Source organism: Prunus avium, chromosome 3 (assembly GCF_965620075.1).
Source record: "Prunus avium chromosome 3, drPruAviu1.hap1.1, whole genome shotgun sequence".
Lineage (NCBI taxonomy): Eukaryota > Viridiplantae > Streptophyta > Magnoliopsida > Rosales > Rosaceae > Prunus > Prunus avium.
In genome coordinates this window covers 861,421-877,775 of record NC_142286.1, presented here as the reverse complement: position 1 = coordinate 877,775, position 16,355 = coordinate 861,421, and the positions used below count along the sequence as shown (strand labels likewise).

The 16,355-nt window shown below is 38.4% G+C and overlaps 4 protein-coding genes across 4 annotated transcripts; 2 read left to right on the top strand and 2 right to left on the bottom strand.

Annotated features, from left to right (window-relative positions):
* Positions 1-2,349: 2,349 nt before the first annotated feature.
* Positions 2,350-3,312, bottom strand: LOC110755704 (uncharacterized). Its single transcript, XM_021956936.2, has one exon. It carries the CDS (start codon positions 3,183-3,185, stop codon positions 2,607-2,609), a length of 579 nt encoding a protein of 192 aa, XP_021812628.1. The 5' UTR covers positions 3,186-3,312; the 3' UTR covers positions 2,350-2,606.
* A 1,104-nt stretch (positions 3,313-4,416) lies between these two features.
* Positions 4,417-7,481, top strand: LOC110767009 (GRIP/coiled-coil protein). Its single transcript, XM_021970431.2, has 2 exons — positions 4,417-4,668; positions 7,265-7,481. Exons 1-2 carry the CDS (start codon positions 4,432-4,434, stop codon positions 7,331-7,333), a joined length of 306 nt encoding a protein of 101 aa, XP_021826123.1. The 5' UTR covers positions 4,417-4,431; the 3' UTR covers positions 7,334-7,481.
* A 588-nt stretch (positions 7,482-8,069) lies between these two features.
* LOC110755672 (NC domain-containing protein-like protein) lies at positions 8,070-10,075 on the bottom strand. The gene is made up of 2 exons (XM_021956908.2): positions 9,743-10,075; positions 8,070-8,927 (listed from the first exon to the last, which is right to left on the bottom strand). The coding sequence occupies exons 1-2, from the start codon at positions 9,834-9,836 to the stop codon at positions 8,257-8,259; spliced, it is 765 nt and encodes a 254-aa protein (XP_021812600.1). The 5' UTR covers positions 9,837-10,075; the 3' UTR covers positions 8,070-8,256.
* Positions 10,076-14,379: 4,304 nt separating this feature from the next.
* LOC110755717 (2-methylpropanoate--CoA ligase CCL4) lies at positions 14,380-16,355 on the top strand. Its single transcript, XM_021956953.2, has one exon. The coding sequence runs from the start codon at positions 14,545-14,547 to the stop codon at positions 16,204-16,206; it is 1,662 nt and encodes a 553-aa protein (XP_021812645.1). The 5' UTR covers positions 14,380-14,544; the 3' UTR covers positions 16,207-16,355.

Below are 16,355 nucleotides of genomic sequence, written 5' to 3'. Positions count from 1 at the left end.
ATAAACGAAGAACTCACAAGGAAAGAGCAAACTCTCACAAAAGGAGAGCAAAACTCTCACAAAAAGGAGATAGCAAAAGGGGAATCCAAAATTGCAAGGGCTATGGAAGAAGAGAGGAAAACCAAAAATGCATAGGCTATGGAGGAAGAGAGTAGAAGAGGGGAGGGGTGAGAACCCTAGCAAAACCCACCTGAAATCAAGAGAGAGAGGACAGAGAGGAGTTGAGAAAAAAAGAAAGATGGAAGAGAGGAGAGGAGGGGCAATTAGCTCCTCCCGCCAAGATTCATCTCATGTCTAGGTCTTCCATATCTTAGATCTAAAACTCTTTGTCAAATTGCTTGCTCATCTCTCCTCTCTCTCGCTCTCCCTGCATTTTTTTTTCTCGTTCAAGGCTTGCTCTTGATTGTCCATGGCTGGAATCTAAATCTAGGCCTTGGTTCTCTGAGTTGGATTCAATTCTATGGTTGTGGTTTGTCATCACTCCAATCTCACCCACATTTTCCCTTTGCAATCTTGGCATCCAAACCATCGGCAAGTCCAAGACAGTTGAGCTTCACAAGTCAAGTCACGAACAAGTTCAGATCTTGGTTGCTCTTGTTGTATTGTTGCTAAATATTGAAATCTCCAAATATGTGTTTTAATAATACGAGTAATCAGTATAAAAGTAGATCATATGGAGTGTTTAGTGGAATGGAAAGTTGGTTAGAAACTACGAGAACGTGATGATCCAAAAGGAAAAGAAAAGTGATGTAATTTTGACAATTATTTCTGTCCCTTTCTCCGAAAACTTTTTTTAATTCCTATAACACTCTAATTTTGTAACAATGTCTAATTAATTGATTTTTTGTTTGGAATCCCTAACTACAGTTCTGGCTTTGCAACTTTACATCCAAACATGTAGATTTGAAATCTATGAATTTCAAATGCATAGGTTCATAGATTTGAAATCTAAATACACATTCAAATCCTAGGGGATCCAAACGGGGCAGATTTAATCTAACCTCATCTTGTTTCCCTCTTCCATTCTATTCAAGAACTTACTGCGCAGTGCGCACCCTTCAGCTACATGAAGGCTTCATCATATCTGGATTCTTTATCTACCAAATACAATATAACACTAAATCCAGTGCCTTATTATTCACAGCAACACTATTTCGTGCAATTATCATCTACCGTCACAACAGCCATAACTTGACCTCTGAAATTCTATTTCACCTGCAACCCATAACCCATCTCTTATGACTTCTGAAATATTCTCGTGTAAAACTTTTCACATCCAACCCATAACAAAGTCTTTTTATCTTAACCCCTCGAAACCCTCAATGACTTGCTACCAAGGAATTATCACAATCCAACCCTTTTTTAAGACTCTAATTTGCTCCGAAATTAATGGTTCTTGTGACCTTTAAACACCCCTAGCTAGTGTTCCTAGCTAGTTAGGAACCAGCACCTTTCATGCTTAAACAGCTCTTAAATCCCATGATTCCCAATGTCACCAAAAATATGCTCACTAAACATAATTGGTTCAAGATATTCATGCTATCATCTATGCAACTTCAGAATGTGCTTCTCTTTCCCACTTAAAAACAAGAAAGCCTATTAATTAAAATTTAACATATTAATCATACAATAACTGAGAAAACAATGCTATCCAAGGTACAGCCAAAGAATGGTATATACATTAGAATCATTCAATGTATATCATGTTCACACAAATAAGTATAAATATTCTCAAATAAAACGCCATATTTTTGTTAAACGCCAAATTTTTGTTTTTACTCCTGTAGAGTATGCACTGCCAACTATCAGTATACATTGTAAAATGTTAGCACATGGGATTAATTGATGAAATCAAAAAATCAAACAATTCACAGTATTATGATAACATAACCTTTACAATTTGAATTATGCTATCTGGCTCATCACCAAATTTTCCCAATCATCCTATTAACAACCTCCAAATAGCCAAGCCTTCTATAAAGAATATCTTTAAAAAAAAAATTAATCTTTCCATAGGAAACAGAGACAGAAAAAGAAAACAGCAAACATAACTCTATAAAGTAAGAAAATTTATAGTTAACTGTACCAAAAACAAAGATTAAAATGATTGCCTTCTCCCTACCTGATGTGCAAAATCTCCAAGTAAAATGAGGTAAACTACAAATACCATCAAAATCAGTCATGCAGTCGTGAATACAACACGGAGACAATCTCTCACCTTCCCAACAATAAATGGGTGAGAAACAGTTAACAAAAGACCCTAGACCAAGTGAAGTAGTAAGGGTATAAACTCAATGTATGTACATATATATGCATATGTGTATGCTAAATTGAACCCATTCATCAGCATTAAGGTAAAAACAATTACAGAAATATATAATAGAGTACAACAACCGCCCAAATGTATCATATTCAGATAATATATAGAGAACGAGCAAGAGCCAATATTTTAGTCGTAAAATGATAAATACATACCACAGCGTCCGATATAAGCTTATTTTATCACGAATCCACAACACAGTCACAAGGTGCCCATCATCCAAAGGCAACATTTTTTTTAATTATAAACTATTTATGGAATTACCAATTTGCCATCATCATCATATTCACACCGCGACGGCTTCCTTGACTGGGGACGGTGGTGTTGGCACGGAGTCAGCGGCCACCTCCGGAATCTTTACATAACCTGTCTTCTTAGGGCTGGCGTCATAGAAATCGTCATCGAAGGAAGACGCAGAGCCATTGTCGTAGCGACTGAAGAAGACGGACCAAGCCAAGTACATGGTAGCGGCGGTGAGAGCGCCGCAGCCGACGCCGAAGAGCAGAGAAACGACGATGCTCAGGATGTCCCTGGTGCGATCGCGGAGAGAGTTGAGGTCGTAGGACGAGGAGGAGGCCGACGTCGTTCCGATCAAGGGAAATAGCGACGCCGCCTGAGTTCGCTTATCGTCTTCTTCCTGGGGTTGGATGACAAGGTCGTCGTAGCGGAAGGGGCGGAGTCGGCTGATCTCGGTGACGACGGTGACGAAGCCGGAGGAGGAAGAGGAGGAGGGGAGGCGGCGGAGGGAGAAGGAGTAGGAGGAAATGAAGAGGGTCTTGCAGGGCCTTGTTGCGGTGGCTGAGATTGCGAAGATCGAGAGGGTTAGGAGGGCGATGAGGAGGGGTCGTTGACTCGTTGACGCCATGGATTACAGTGTAGGAACAAGGAGAAACTTGAGCCTCTCTTTCTTTCTTCCTCTCTTTCTCTCTCTCTCTCTGTCTTTCCGTCTTCCGTGTTTCGATTTGGGGATTTCGTGTATTTTGTCGAGCACGAGAATACGAGTCACACAAATCCCTATTTGTTTGCCATTCAAAGTCTAAATATTTACATCATTATTTTGTCCTATTATATTTTTATATCAGGAGAAGAAAAATGACTAATCTATTATCTACACCAAGATCTAGACCAAGTAAAATACATTTAAGATTACTAAAAAAATTTGGTAAATTTAATTTAAATATTACTAAATTGAATAGTATTGTATATTTTTTCCAAAATGAAAACAATAATATTATTATTATCACTAGCCTCTATGCATGCACTTCCGTGCCTGCGAGAGGTTTTTTTAAAAAAAGTTTAAATTTATTTTAGAATTAAAAAAGATAATGGGTAGTTGTGTTCCATAAAAATAGGATCCATTATCTGATTTTTCTTTTAATTTTAATTTTTTTAAATATGAAAAAGTGTGAATTTACGAGATTATCCTCATTTAATTAATAATTTCAATTCTTAATGTTTGCATTACCCAAGGGCATTTTTTGGTGTTTTAAATGTTTCACCATTCTCTGCCTTTTGCTTTATATATATAGATAAATTAATGGTAATCAAATTTTTAATGCAAAGAATAATAAAATTAGAGCAACATTATCTGTAATCCCGAAAGGCTTCAATGCACTCTTGTATAAAAATTCAAAATTTTCACTTCATAAGATTGCATATTACATATATAGTGTCAAAAACACTCTTCATAAAGAGTGGTGAGTAAAAATATTTTTATTCGGTGAAATAAAAGGTGTTATCGTTACCAATCACGTCCACTCAATAAATCACATTTTTTCAATAAACAACAACCTAATTTTCATACAAACTTCATGCTATCAAGTTCTTAATAGAATTCTGCAAGGATCAAAAGAGATTATAAGAGGAAAGGAAACAAATTATGAAACCAAAATCACGGTCCGTTTAGAAATGACCTAAACTGACAATAGTTTGAGTAGTAAAATTGACATTTTATCAATGTGTGTAGATCAAGAAATCTCATTTACCATTTCACAATTTAGCTAAAATTACAAATTGACCATTATTTTTTATCTTTTTGTTCAGAATCTGACTTTTCTGTTTTATTTTTTAATTTTTATTTATCTAAAATAAAACGAAACCCGAGAAAATCAATGCCATCTTCGAGCTGTCGGACCCGAACCCCTTTACTACCAACTACCAAGGTAAACGAAGGCAGAAGAGACAGAGGAGGAGCAAGAGAGATGGGGAAGCGAGTCGGGAGCAGGAACTCGAACGAGTCAGCATTGACTCGGTGGGTTAGGTCGGTCTTTGGGTTCGTCAAATTCGCCGAGTTTGAAATCCTGTTTGTTCTTTTCTTCGTGATCGCTTTCCTCGTTTTCAAAGATCTCGTAAGTTCTCTTTCTCTTCTTATAATCCATGCTTTTAGGTTTACCTATTCTCGTTATATTCTGCTGTATGGTTGATAAAGTAATTTCGATTCTTGAAATTGATTCTGTTCATATTGCTAATCACCTCAGGCGATATGTGAATCTTACACAACGATTGAAATATGCAGATTCTTGCAATTTGATAACTTTTTTTATTGAACTTGCCATAAAAAAACTTTTGGGGTATGTGATGAAATTAAATGAAACTTTTGGAGGTTTTTTAGACGAGTATTCTGACTCAGAGTTATGGATGAACATAAGAAAAGCTTAAATCAGAAACTTTAGTTCATATTAAGGTTTGTAGTATTCAAAGTTTGTTTCTTTAACCTAAATGGCCCTTCATATGGTAATTTCCACAGTCCTTACACCCCCAATTTGATCTTTCGACCTCGGAACTCTTCTTTAAGGGGATTGCAATTGTGGTCTGCTCTAGAAGTTAGTTAAGAAATGGAGCCTTTTCTAGCTAGGCTAGCGTAGCAAGCCCCATCACATGGAGTGTAGCTGAAATGGAGGTTTGATATAAGTAAGGAAGGAATCTAGGCGTATGCATTTCTAGGAAGCTAAGAAGTTAAATGCAAGTGCATATAAAGAACAAAATTCCCTGGCCATCTCAAGGAAACCTATACCCAGTACAACTAAGCCAAAATCTGATGCGATCACAGACATTGCGTTTATGAAAACGTAAACAAAAACCCAGCATAGAAACAATGAAAATCCACCATTCCTAGGAACAAATTCTGAATACATCACATTTTAATCCCTATAAATTTCACACTGTAGCAGAAATCTTACAAAATGTATTTTAGCTCCAAGGAAATGTTATGCCAATTCGGCTGCATTAATTTATAACCAAAACAGGATGCATTTGAGGCCAAAACCTCCAAAAACAAACAAAACCTATTGCATAGATAATCATGAAAAATGAAAGCCCAAATGAGAAGGAGACAGAGAAGCCTCCAATACTGGCCCTACCACTGGTTGCCCAACCTTTTTCAAGCTCTTTTCCTCATCTTCTTTACAGCAAAACTCATTCCACACCATCCATGCAAAAATTAAAAATTCACCAAATTAACCTTTCCGTGATTTGTGATTTCCAAACTCTTTGGTGTGTCTACGTAGTACCCAAGAAATGACAGTCTGATTCACAAGGGGTGTGTGTATGAAGAAGCTTGCTGTGTTGTTGAAGAATAAAGGGTAAAGCTGCGGAGAGAGACCCAGATAGTCTTCAATGCTTTATTCTTGTATGAAAATGCCCCTTTGACATTTTCAGAGTTTACATTGCATTGTGTAAAATCTATTTTGGAGATAAGTCAACCAAACCCTTGAAGTTTATATGAATTTTAATAAAATTGTTGATCTTGGGAGATCCTTGTAGTCAGAAAAAAAAAAACAAACAAACAAAAGCACTTTAGGTTGGGATGAAAAATGAGTGTGGCCATAAAGTATATAGTTGGTTGCCAATATGAGTGACAGATTGATTGATAACTTGAAAAGAAAATCAGAAATAGGGTAGAGAGAAATTTAGGCTGGTATATTTGTTTCTGAATATTTTCTTGGCGATGCTTTTCTATTTATATCTAGTTTAGTGTCGCTGAAAAATCAAAGTTCCTCTCTCTGAATTAATAACCACCTGATCCCTAGCTCCTGTCTGCTGAGTTCTTTTTGGCTGGTTTTGTCTGCTGAAATAAGAACGCCACATTTTGGAATGAAACAATTAATAGAAATTCAATTACATCACCAAATCCTTTGTTGTGTTGTTAATAGGTAAATTTATCTGATTCCTTTATGAGCGGATAGTTTTTTCTTGCTAATTCGAAGATTGTTTACACTAAGGACCTTTTCTGGCACTTTAAATTCACTGCTAAACTTCATTAACAAACGAAAAATATTTTGAGAACCTGATTGGATCATTGGATGGAAGGTAATATTCCTTATTTTTGTCCCAATGCTTGATGATTAAGCTACTATAGAAATTTATTGAAGTTGTTGCTTATTGGATTACCAGCTTGTATTAATTAGAGACCAGAACAAAATTTGGTATGAGAAACCCTTGAAAAAGTAAAGGGTAAAAACAACCAGCAAATGCACCAGGTGAAAATGAAACAACTTTTTGATCTTCTGAACCTTCACTTACATACCAACAAGGTTATATGATTTTTGATATAAAGAAGGGCCAATTTAAGGATCCTCTTTGCTGTTTGTTTCTACCTGCTTTTAGTATCTTTTGTTTTCTTTTGGCGAACGATCTGATTTTAAGTATCTTGATGTTCTAAGTTATAAATGTTTCTGAACCTTCCAAGACGCGGAAGCTTAATGCACACGACAGTGACTTAGTTCATGTTCTTCCCTTTTTTTGTCTTTCCATCTCAATTGAAATGGTTTAATTTTTGAGTTTTTCTATTTAAACCCCACACTTTTCTTTGTTCACCCCAATACTTAAATCATTAAGCTCTTAAGTTTTATTATTGTGTAAAAAGACCCCCCCAAAAAGAAATTATAGAAAAACTCTTAACTTTTTTGTGACCAGCATCTTAACATTTGAATGTGTAAACTGCAGACATCGAGGCCGGAATACAGTCATATTCTCGTAAAAAAGCCAGGTGGAGGTGGTTTTTGGCCGTACTAGCTGGAGATCTCATTGTTGGATTAACGTTTGGTATTTTGGATGTTGATTATGGACTTTTTTTGTAACACAACAGGATTTCTTCCCATCCGTGTATTTGTTGTAAGTATATGATTAAACAACAGCTATCGATATTGAACAAATTTGTCTATGGTGCTTGTTTCTACTCTAGCCGAGAAGCAGGGGCAGAACTTAAAGAGCAAGGCTTCCTTGAGCTCCTGAAATTGTAGTATTGGCCTTTCTTGACCGGCCTGCTCATGATGGTCTTAATGCCACGGTTAAGGAAAAATGAAGTAAATGAACAAAGTACATCAAGTGCATAAGAGCATCCACAATGGGGGGTGTAAATTCGGGGGTGTAAAGCCACTTTTACATCCCCTTTGCACCTCCGGGGGTGTAAATATGTTTTTTGCTCCAATGGGGGGTGTAAATTCGGGGTGTAGCCGTGGGTCCCAGCCTTTTATGTTGACTTTTCTTCATTTTTGTTCTCTTTTATCGGGTGGGTCCCGCCTGCAAGGGATGTAAAAATGGATGTAAATATACATTTTATTTTACATCCCCATGGTGGTGATGTATATTTACAGACATTTACATCTCACCATTGGAGATGATTCCGATGACTCGGGGTGTATATTTAACATACACCCCCATATACACCCCCCCACTGTGGATGCTCTAAGACTTACAACTTACAATTGCCTTGTAAAATAAACAAACCAACAAATGAACAAGTTATCCATAGTCATAAAATGAAGAGCATATGTTTTCTGCCAAAAAAAAGTTCAAAAGAAGAGCAGGCACATTGATCATGGCAACGTCCGCCTAAACACAAGCAATCATAAAATGTTCATGGAAACACTCCATGTTTAAAACAACAATCAACAGAAACCCCTTCAAGCCATACAACTTCGGTTTATGCACACAAATTAATCTGTCTTGACCACTTCAGTCGCAAACTCTGCCTCATCTAGACCACGCGGAGCAGTAAGTCTCTCCACTGGAATTTTTATAATATCACGACGTATTCCGATATCAGAAACCAATCGGCTAACACAATACATGCCGCAACCAACAGCACCCAGACCAGTAAAACTAGTAGTCAAAAATCGAAGCGGTGAAGAAATAACAGCACTTGCAGCTGCTAAAAAGGAAGCAGCCTGTCCACTCCTGCCCACACTAATGCTTGTGTACACGAGCAAACCTGTTTTGCAATATATTGCAAAGTCTTCACAGTTATTTTTGAAAATGTCATAACTACCAAAACCATTCTGGAGAAGATAAAAAGCACGATGAAGGACATCTTCTCGTGGGTCAGATGCAGCAAGCGTACAGGTACCCCCTCTAGCTTTGGCAATAAAGAAAGCGACATTGACACCATATTCAAAGAGGTAGAGATCACCGCCAGATAGAAAACAATCTATGCAAGAAGACATGACACCATCAAGACTTGATTGATCACCGCATTTTGGGCAGGGATTGTCCGGGGAATGGGATGGGGAGGAGCTGAAAATGATGCGGTCTAACACAGTTCCTGTGCCAATTTCCTGGCCAGCTCCCCGTGTGAAGTGGATAACCTTTCCCTCACCGACATATATCCCTGATATCACATAGCAGATAAATTATCAGCAACGCTGTGGTGACCTAAATGCAGCATATAAATGACAAAAACACAAAGGTTTTCCTCATAGAAAATTAAGGAAAACAGGTGAAAACTACAAAGAAGAAAAACTAAATTATAATGGATGCCAAGGGAAAGAAACTGCGCTGAACTGTTTTCACCCATAAAAATTACAGACACAGAGGTAAAGAACTAAGATGTCAACACTCCTTTTGTACCTGCTTCAAACAAAACTTATTAACTTCAACAAACAACCTCTTCAGAGGTAGTCGATTCATCTAGGTCATTCCTATCAATCCAAACAATAGGTTCATACTCCAACCCCAGGATTATTCTTGTGGAGGGGGAGGAGGTGGTGAATATCATATTATGAATCTATTTAAAATCAAACCACACATTTTGGGAACAAATTTAGGGACATAACAATTGGCGATTCGGCATATTTTCCATGCCCTGAGTGAGACAATGGCTAAAATACAAACAGATAGCCATTGTCACCTACAGTCACTCTGACATTTCTTTAGTTCAATTCGTACGAACAAAATATCAATAAATCAATGCTCATATGCTATTGTATGTCTATTGACAATAGTCTTATCTTACTGTTGTACTCAAAAAGAACAAAAAAGGTATTTACTCAAGATTCATCTCCACAAGACCGAATAACAAAGATATATAAAAAAATTGGAAATGCATCCAAAACAACGACATCAGAAAATCACGAACATGAAATACATAATAATAATGAAAAATAAAAATACATAAATAAATCAGGGTGAAAAGGAGAAGAGAACCGTGATGGGCATAGAGGTAGGCGTGCCTCCAGGAATAAATATGATCCCCAGGTCTGAGTTGATCCCTCTGGATCTTGTTTGAGAGCACCCCCATTTCTTCTCCACCGGCTGCTTCTGCTGCTTTCGCTTGAAATTCTCTCAACTTATAAAAACTGAAATTGAATCGGAGAAGAAACTGAAAATGAATGGGGGAAGGGGAGGTAAGCAATCGCTTCCTTCGCCTGTAAGTCTCCCTGCACAACTTTCCCGTACTTTAATTCCGACGGTTTCCCTTCGATAGAGACATCCACCCTATTGGTAGGGTAAGCACAATAACCGAATAAACCATTCAAACAAATTCGAGTTATCAAAAAGTAATTTTAAAAAGGCTTTTTATCACAAAAACGTCCCTGATGTTTACGAAACTATCAGATTGCATTCTTAAAGTTTTTTTTATTACTCATGGTCCCTAACGTTAATATGAGTACTCTTAAATAGTCCCTCTGTCAAAAAAACTGTTAAATCCAAGGATATAATCATCAAATCAATCAAAAATTATAAAAAATATATATTTTATTTCCTTCCTCTCTCTTTCTTTCTTCTTCTTCTTTCTCCTATTCTTCTTCTTCTTTCTCCTATTCTTCTTCTTTCTTCTCTCTCCCAGAGTTCACTCTTCTCTCTCTCTCTCCCGCTTTTTGGCATGAATAATGAATGCATCCATGTCCTTTTTCTCAAAAAATCCCCAGCCCAAGCCCATTATGCATAAATGGGGTTTAACAATTTCTTCCAAAACTGCCCCTTTTTCCTCTCACTCGCAAGCACTCTGTCTTCTACAGTGCAGCCCCTCTCTTCCTCTCATTTCCTGTCTCTCAAACTTTGTCTTCTCAGGCCATCACAAAGGTTCTGAAAACCTGTCCCTCTCATTCTCTCTTTGGTCTGCCTTCTCGGAGCTCCACTCAGTGCAAGAGAGGGCGCTGAGTTTCTGCAATTTTCTTTGCAAAGTATCCGAGAAAGAGGAGAAGAGCTTGCTGAAAATATTCACACAAGTCGAAAGGTTTCATATTGTGAACACCTTTTTCATGTATTTGTTGAATTTTTTTGCGTTTCAATGTTAAAATATGATGGGTTGTTAACCCCGATTTAAATGATTGATGGGTTTTGAAAATCTGTATAAAATATTTCCTGATCTGGGTGGAATAAGTACTGCGTTTGTGTTTTGATATTCTGAATGCCTCATTGAAGCAACCATTGATTTTCTTAGATAGCATTTTGTAATAGTTGACCGCTGCTAGGAAAGAAAAAAAAGGAGAGAGTGACAGAGGATAGGGGAAAAAAAGGAGAAACAGAGAGAGGAGATAAGGAATCTGGCGGAGAGAAAGAAGAAGAAAAATGAAAGAGAAAATGGAAGGAAAAACAAATATATATATTTTTTATAATTTTGGATTGATTTGATGATTATATCCTTGGATTTAATAGTTTTTTTGACAGAGAGACTATTTAAGAGCACCTATATTAATGTTATGGACCATGAGTGATACAAAAAAACTTGAGTGCTGCTAAACGAACCTTAAAATTAACTGAGTACACCCTATGATCTAAGTATACCCTAATATTTAAATCAAAATGTAAAATTAACTAAGTACACCCTATTTAATTACCAAAAATACCCCGGATACACCCTAATCCACTCTATTACATAGCAGCAAACCCATTCGAATCTGATAACAGCATTCATCAAGGTCAAGTGGCATACTAAATTATTCGGATATCATGGCTGAGCTTTGATTCAAAGGCAGTAGAAAGCCCCTTGTTTTCTCTGTGATTTATTATTCGCCATTGCCATGTGGTTCTTTAATTGAATAAATGATGTTTACCGGATTCGAGTTTGAATTCTCTCTACATCACTTTCCCTTATTCGAGTTTGAATGAATTAGCACATGTACCTTGCTCAACCACATAATGGAATAGGGTTTCTATCTATTTTTCCCAGTTAAGCAGATTCTTCAACTCAAATCCCAAAAGTTTCAATCTTTATTTTCTTAGTTTTCACCCAAATTGAATTGGGTTTTTTCTTCAATTTTTTAGAATTTCAATACACAATTACCGAATTCCAGTTTCAATTCCAAGTAAGCACGTATGAACTCGCTTGGTATTTGGAGGTTTTTTAATCTTTTTATTGTCAATAAAAGGAAATAACATAGTTTTTGGAGTAGGGTTTTTCGTTTATGTTTGATTAGAGTTGAATATGGTGAGTAGGGTGTACTTATTAAAATTACATTTATTTCATAATTCAAAATATCCTTTTTGGTAATTTTATATTAGGATAAATTAGTAATTTAATAAATAGTTTGATAGTAGGGTGTACTCAGTTAATTTTAGGGTTCATTTAGCACCACTCAAAAACTTTAAGAATGCAATCTGATAGTTTTGCAAACGTCAGGGACGTTTTGTGATAAAAAGCCTTTTAAAAAAGTCCGTTACATAGGGCTTTGTGTGTCATTTTGAAGGTTGTCTAGAAATTTTTATGCCACGGACCCTCAAAAGAATATACTTTTGGCTTATTTACTGTTTCACTCTCTAGAACTCGAGCTCCCTCTCACTTTAACCACCCTAAAACAGTAAATAAGCAAATACTTTTAGACTGAACTTAACTCTGTAGAGAATATATTTCCTTTTATTAAACAAATTACACAAAGTCTCTATTTATACTGATACAGGAAATCTACTTAAGGTATGAAATAATATAAACATGAATACAATCCGATTTACAACAAGAAAAGCTAATTACTAGGAGGAGATTGTGAAGTTGACTTTCGTGTGTGCTGGGAAAGGAAAGCGAACCAAATGATGAAGATTGGCTAGCAAATTGTCAATAAAAAATTATTGGTGGCAAATATACAGTCCTAATATTTCAGAGAGTATTTGTGCAATTTTCTTTTAAATGGTTGCGAAATATTATAACTTATATATAATATAAATAGAAGGAAAAAAAAAATCAAAGCAAAGCCACCATATTATCATCGTCAATCGAACCACAACAAGAGTTTTAATTGTTTATAGCCCAAATTTAGTCCTTAATTTCATAAATGTCGACTTTTAGAACAAATTTAAAATATAGCAAAAAAAAAAACTCACTAGAATAGACTTAGATGCCCTCAAAATTAAAACATAAACGCCAAAATCATTTATCCTTTATATCTTGGACAAGTTATGCATATGATTATGGTACATCATTAGGTTGGGACAGCACTGACCTTAAATTTTCAGGCTCAAGCGGGATTAGAATTCGGCCAATTGGGCTTAGTCACTTTTTTCGAGACGAACGAAGATTTCAAAATATCTGGCCAAGCACGCTTATGTGGCTAAGCCTTTCGGGCTAGGCAAAATACTATCATATTTTTACCCTCAACTAGTTGGCTATTATACTTCCGGATTTTTTCACCTCAGTTTTTATGGTACTATACTTTTTTTTTTATAGCTAAATTAGGATTATGGGTGATTGCGGTTCGGAAACCACGAGTTTTTCATGTAATCGCAAACGAACCGAATGATTACGGTATAGCCAAAATATGAACCATCACCAAACAACATAATTGCGATTACCGGAGATGATGGGTACTGTGAAGTACTGTTGGATTTTGCGGTATACCAAATCTGCAAAAAAAATTGAGAACAAAGATGTGAAGTGTAAAAACCAGAGATCAAACTATTGTGTTTCTTTGTGTTTTTTTTGGGCAGTGAAAGGATTCCCTTGGGAACAATAAGGGATAAGTTTTAAAAATATATTTGTGGATATAATAATTATAAAAAAAATAAAGGTGGTTGGTTTTGGTGAGATTTTTTTAAAAAAGGTCGTTGGTTGGTATTAAAAAACTATTTATGAGTATAATAATCTTTAAAAAAGAAATTGATTTTGCTGGGGTTTGGATTTTTTTTTTTTTTTTTTTAGCACCGATCCATACTATCTCTTCTTTCTTCTCTCTTCTCTCTCACTTCTTCGCAGGAGATGAGAGATATTGAGTTTGGAAGAGAGGCTGAGGGAGGAAGAGAGGCTGGGGGATTCATGTAAAGGTTGTTAGTTATATATTGTGGTCGGTGTGGTATACCACAATTTTTGGATTTGTGGAACCGCATCCGCAACTGCAGAGAAACTGCAGATCTCAGTCGGCTTTCATGATATGTCGACTTCTTTGCGGTAACACTTTAGTCGGTTTTAGCAGTTTTAGAGTATTACGGTACAAAATTCCGTTCATGTCATTTTTTAGGTGATTTTGTTTTTATTGTTCATATGGCATTAGTTCATCGTCCATTTGAGCGTAAAATTGGAGACCAAGTGCTATGTAACAAAAGAAACAAAAATTGACTTGACGATTAGATTAATAGAAGGCCAATAGTGTAACAATTTGTAATTTGTTGTTTTCGTAATTTTTCCAAAGAGAGGTACTAAACGATTGTTCATACCCAAATTTTGCTGAACTATTTGAAGAAAAAGAAAGCTCGAGTACACGGATTTCCCCTCACCATGATCGGTTTCTTTCCTCCAATATAATTAAAAGAGAAAAAAAAAAAAAAAAAAAAAAGGCCGCGTACAAGGGTTGTAGTAAAACACACTTTCTGATGGCATGGGCAAGCAAGGATCTTTCCTTTCCGTATTTCATATTTCTAAATTCTATATAGAGAAAGACAAGTTGGCAGCCGGGAAAGAGGATTGGATTGACTAACCTGGCAAAATTCCAAAACATTTTATTGTCGCCCTTATCCCTATATCCACCAAGTAAGTATAAAAACAAAACGCAGGCTCTGATGACACTGAACTGAAAATAATGGAAGACCTGAAGCCCTCCCCTCCAAACTCATCTCCTCTTACTCCCCTCAGCTTTCTAGAAAGATCAGCCACCGTCTACGGTGACTGCCCCTCTCTTATTTACAACGATACCACCTACACGTGGACGCAGACCCACCGTCGATGCCTCCGAGTCGCTTCCTCTATATCATCGCTCGGCATCAAGAGTCGCCACGTGGTGTCTGTTCTCTCTCCCAACACTCCCGCCATGTACGAGCTCCACTTCGCCGTCCCCATGTCCGGCGCTATCCTTAACACCATCAACCTCCGCCTCGACACCCGCACCATCTCCATACTCCTGCGCCACAGCGAATCAAAACTCGTCTTCGTCGACCACCAATCGCGATCCCTCGTCCTCGACGCCATCTCTCTCTTCCCGCCCGACACCCCGAAACCTCTCCTCGTCCTCATCGCCGACGATGCTGACGCACCCCAACGCACACCGCTCGATCGTTTCCTCTGCATGTACGAGGACATGGTCGAGAGAGGCGATCAGGACTTCGAGTGGGTTCCGCCGACCAGCGAGTGGGACCCGATGACCCTCAACTACACATCGGGAACCACGTCGTCGCCGAAGGGCGTGGTTCACTGCCACAGAGGCGTCTTCATCATGGCCGTCGATTCCCTGATCGATTGGGGCGTTCACAAACAGCCGGTCTACTTGTGGACCCTACCGATGTTCCATGCCAACGGCTGGAGCTACCCGTACGGGATCGCCGCGCTTGGCGGAACCAACATATGCGTCCGCAAATTCGACGCCCAAATCATCTACGCCGTGATTAAACGACACCGTGTAACTCACATGTGCGGCGCACCCGTGGTGCTCAACATGCTCACAAACGTCCCTCCCGGAACCGAAAAGCTCGAGAACCCGGTTCAAATCTTGACGGCCGGAGCTCCGCCACCGGCAGCGGTTCTGCTCCGGACCGAATCGATGGGGTTCGTGGTGAGCCACGGGTACGGGTTGACCGAAACGGCGGGGCTAGTGGTGTCATGCGCGTGGAAGGGGAAATGGAATTTGTTGCCGGCGAGTGAAAGAGCGAGGCTGAAGGCGAGGCAAGGAGTGAGAACGGTTGGGCTGACTCGAATCGACGTGGTGGATCCGAACTCGGGGCTGAGTGTGAAACGCGACGGTTTGTCGCTTGGGGAGGTGGTTTTGAAAGGAGGGTCTGTGATGCTGGGGTATTTGAAGGACCAATTGGGGACGGCCAAGTGCATGAAAGGCGGGTGGTTTTACACCGGTGACGTGGGGGTGATGCACGCCGATGGCTATTTGGAAATTAAGGATAGATCCAAGGACGTGATAATAAGCGGAGGCGAGAATCTGAGCAGCGTGGAGGTTGAGTCGGTGCTCTATACGCACCCGGCGGTGAACGAAGCTGCGGTGGTGGCGAAGCCTGACGAGTTTTGGGGGGAGACGCCGTGCGCGTTTGTGAGCTTGAAGAGTAACGTAAGCCCTAAGCCGACGGAGAAGGAGATGATGGAGTATTGTAGAGGGAGGCTGCCGCACTACATGGTGCCCAAAACGGTGGTGTTTAAGGAGGAGCTGCCCAAGACTTCGACTGGGAAGATTCAGAAGTTTGTGCTCAGAGAGATGGCCAAAGGGATTGGGTCGTCCAGCAGCAGGGTGAGCAGGATGTAATTAGTCAATTAAATTAATTAATTACGGAACGGTAATGATTTGATTTTGATGGGTGGGAGATTCCGTTTAGGTACGACAAGATGCTATTTGTCGTTTCATGTACGTGTAATTTTCTTTGAACTTTGAAGTTGACGTATGATTTAATATTC

Bases quoted from the DNA above. Each gene is read 5' to 3' on its own strand.
- LOC110755704 (XM_021956936.2), bottom strand. From the start codon at position 3,185: ATGGCGTCAACGAGTCAACGACCCCTCCTCATCGCCCTCCTAACCCTC.
- LOC110767009 (XM_021970431.2), top strand. From the start codon at position 4,432: ATGCCATCTTCGAGCTGTCGGACCCGAACCCCTTTACTACCAACTACC. The intron at 4,669-7,264 runs GTAAGTTCTCTT...TGTAAACTGCAG, and splicing joins TCCTCGTTTTCAAAGATCTC to ACATCGAGGCCGGAATACAG.
- LOC110755672 (XM_021956908.2), bottom strand. From the start codon at position 9,836: ATGGGGGTGCTCTCAAACAAGATCCAGAGGGATCAACTCAGACCTGGG. The intron at 8,928-9,742 runs GTTCTCTTCTCC...ATGTGATATCAG, and splicing joins CTACCTCTATGCCCATCACG to GGATATATGTCGGTGAGGGA.
- LOC110755717 (XM_021956953.2), top strand. From the start codon at position 14,545: ATGGAAGACCTGAAGCCCTCCCCTCCAAACTCATCTCCTCTTACTCCC.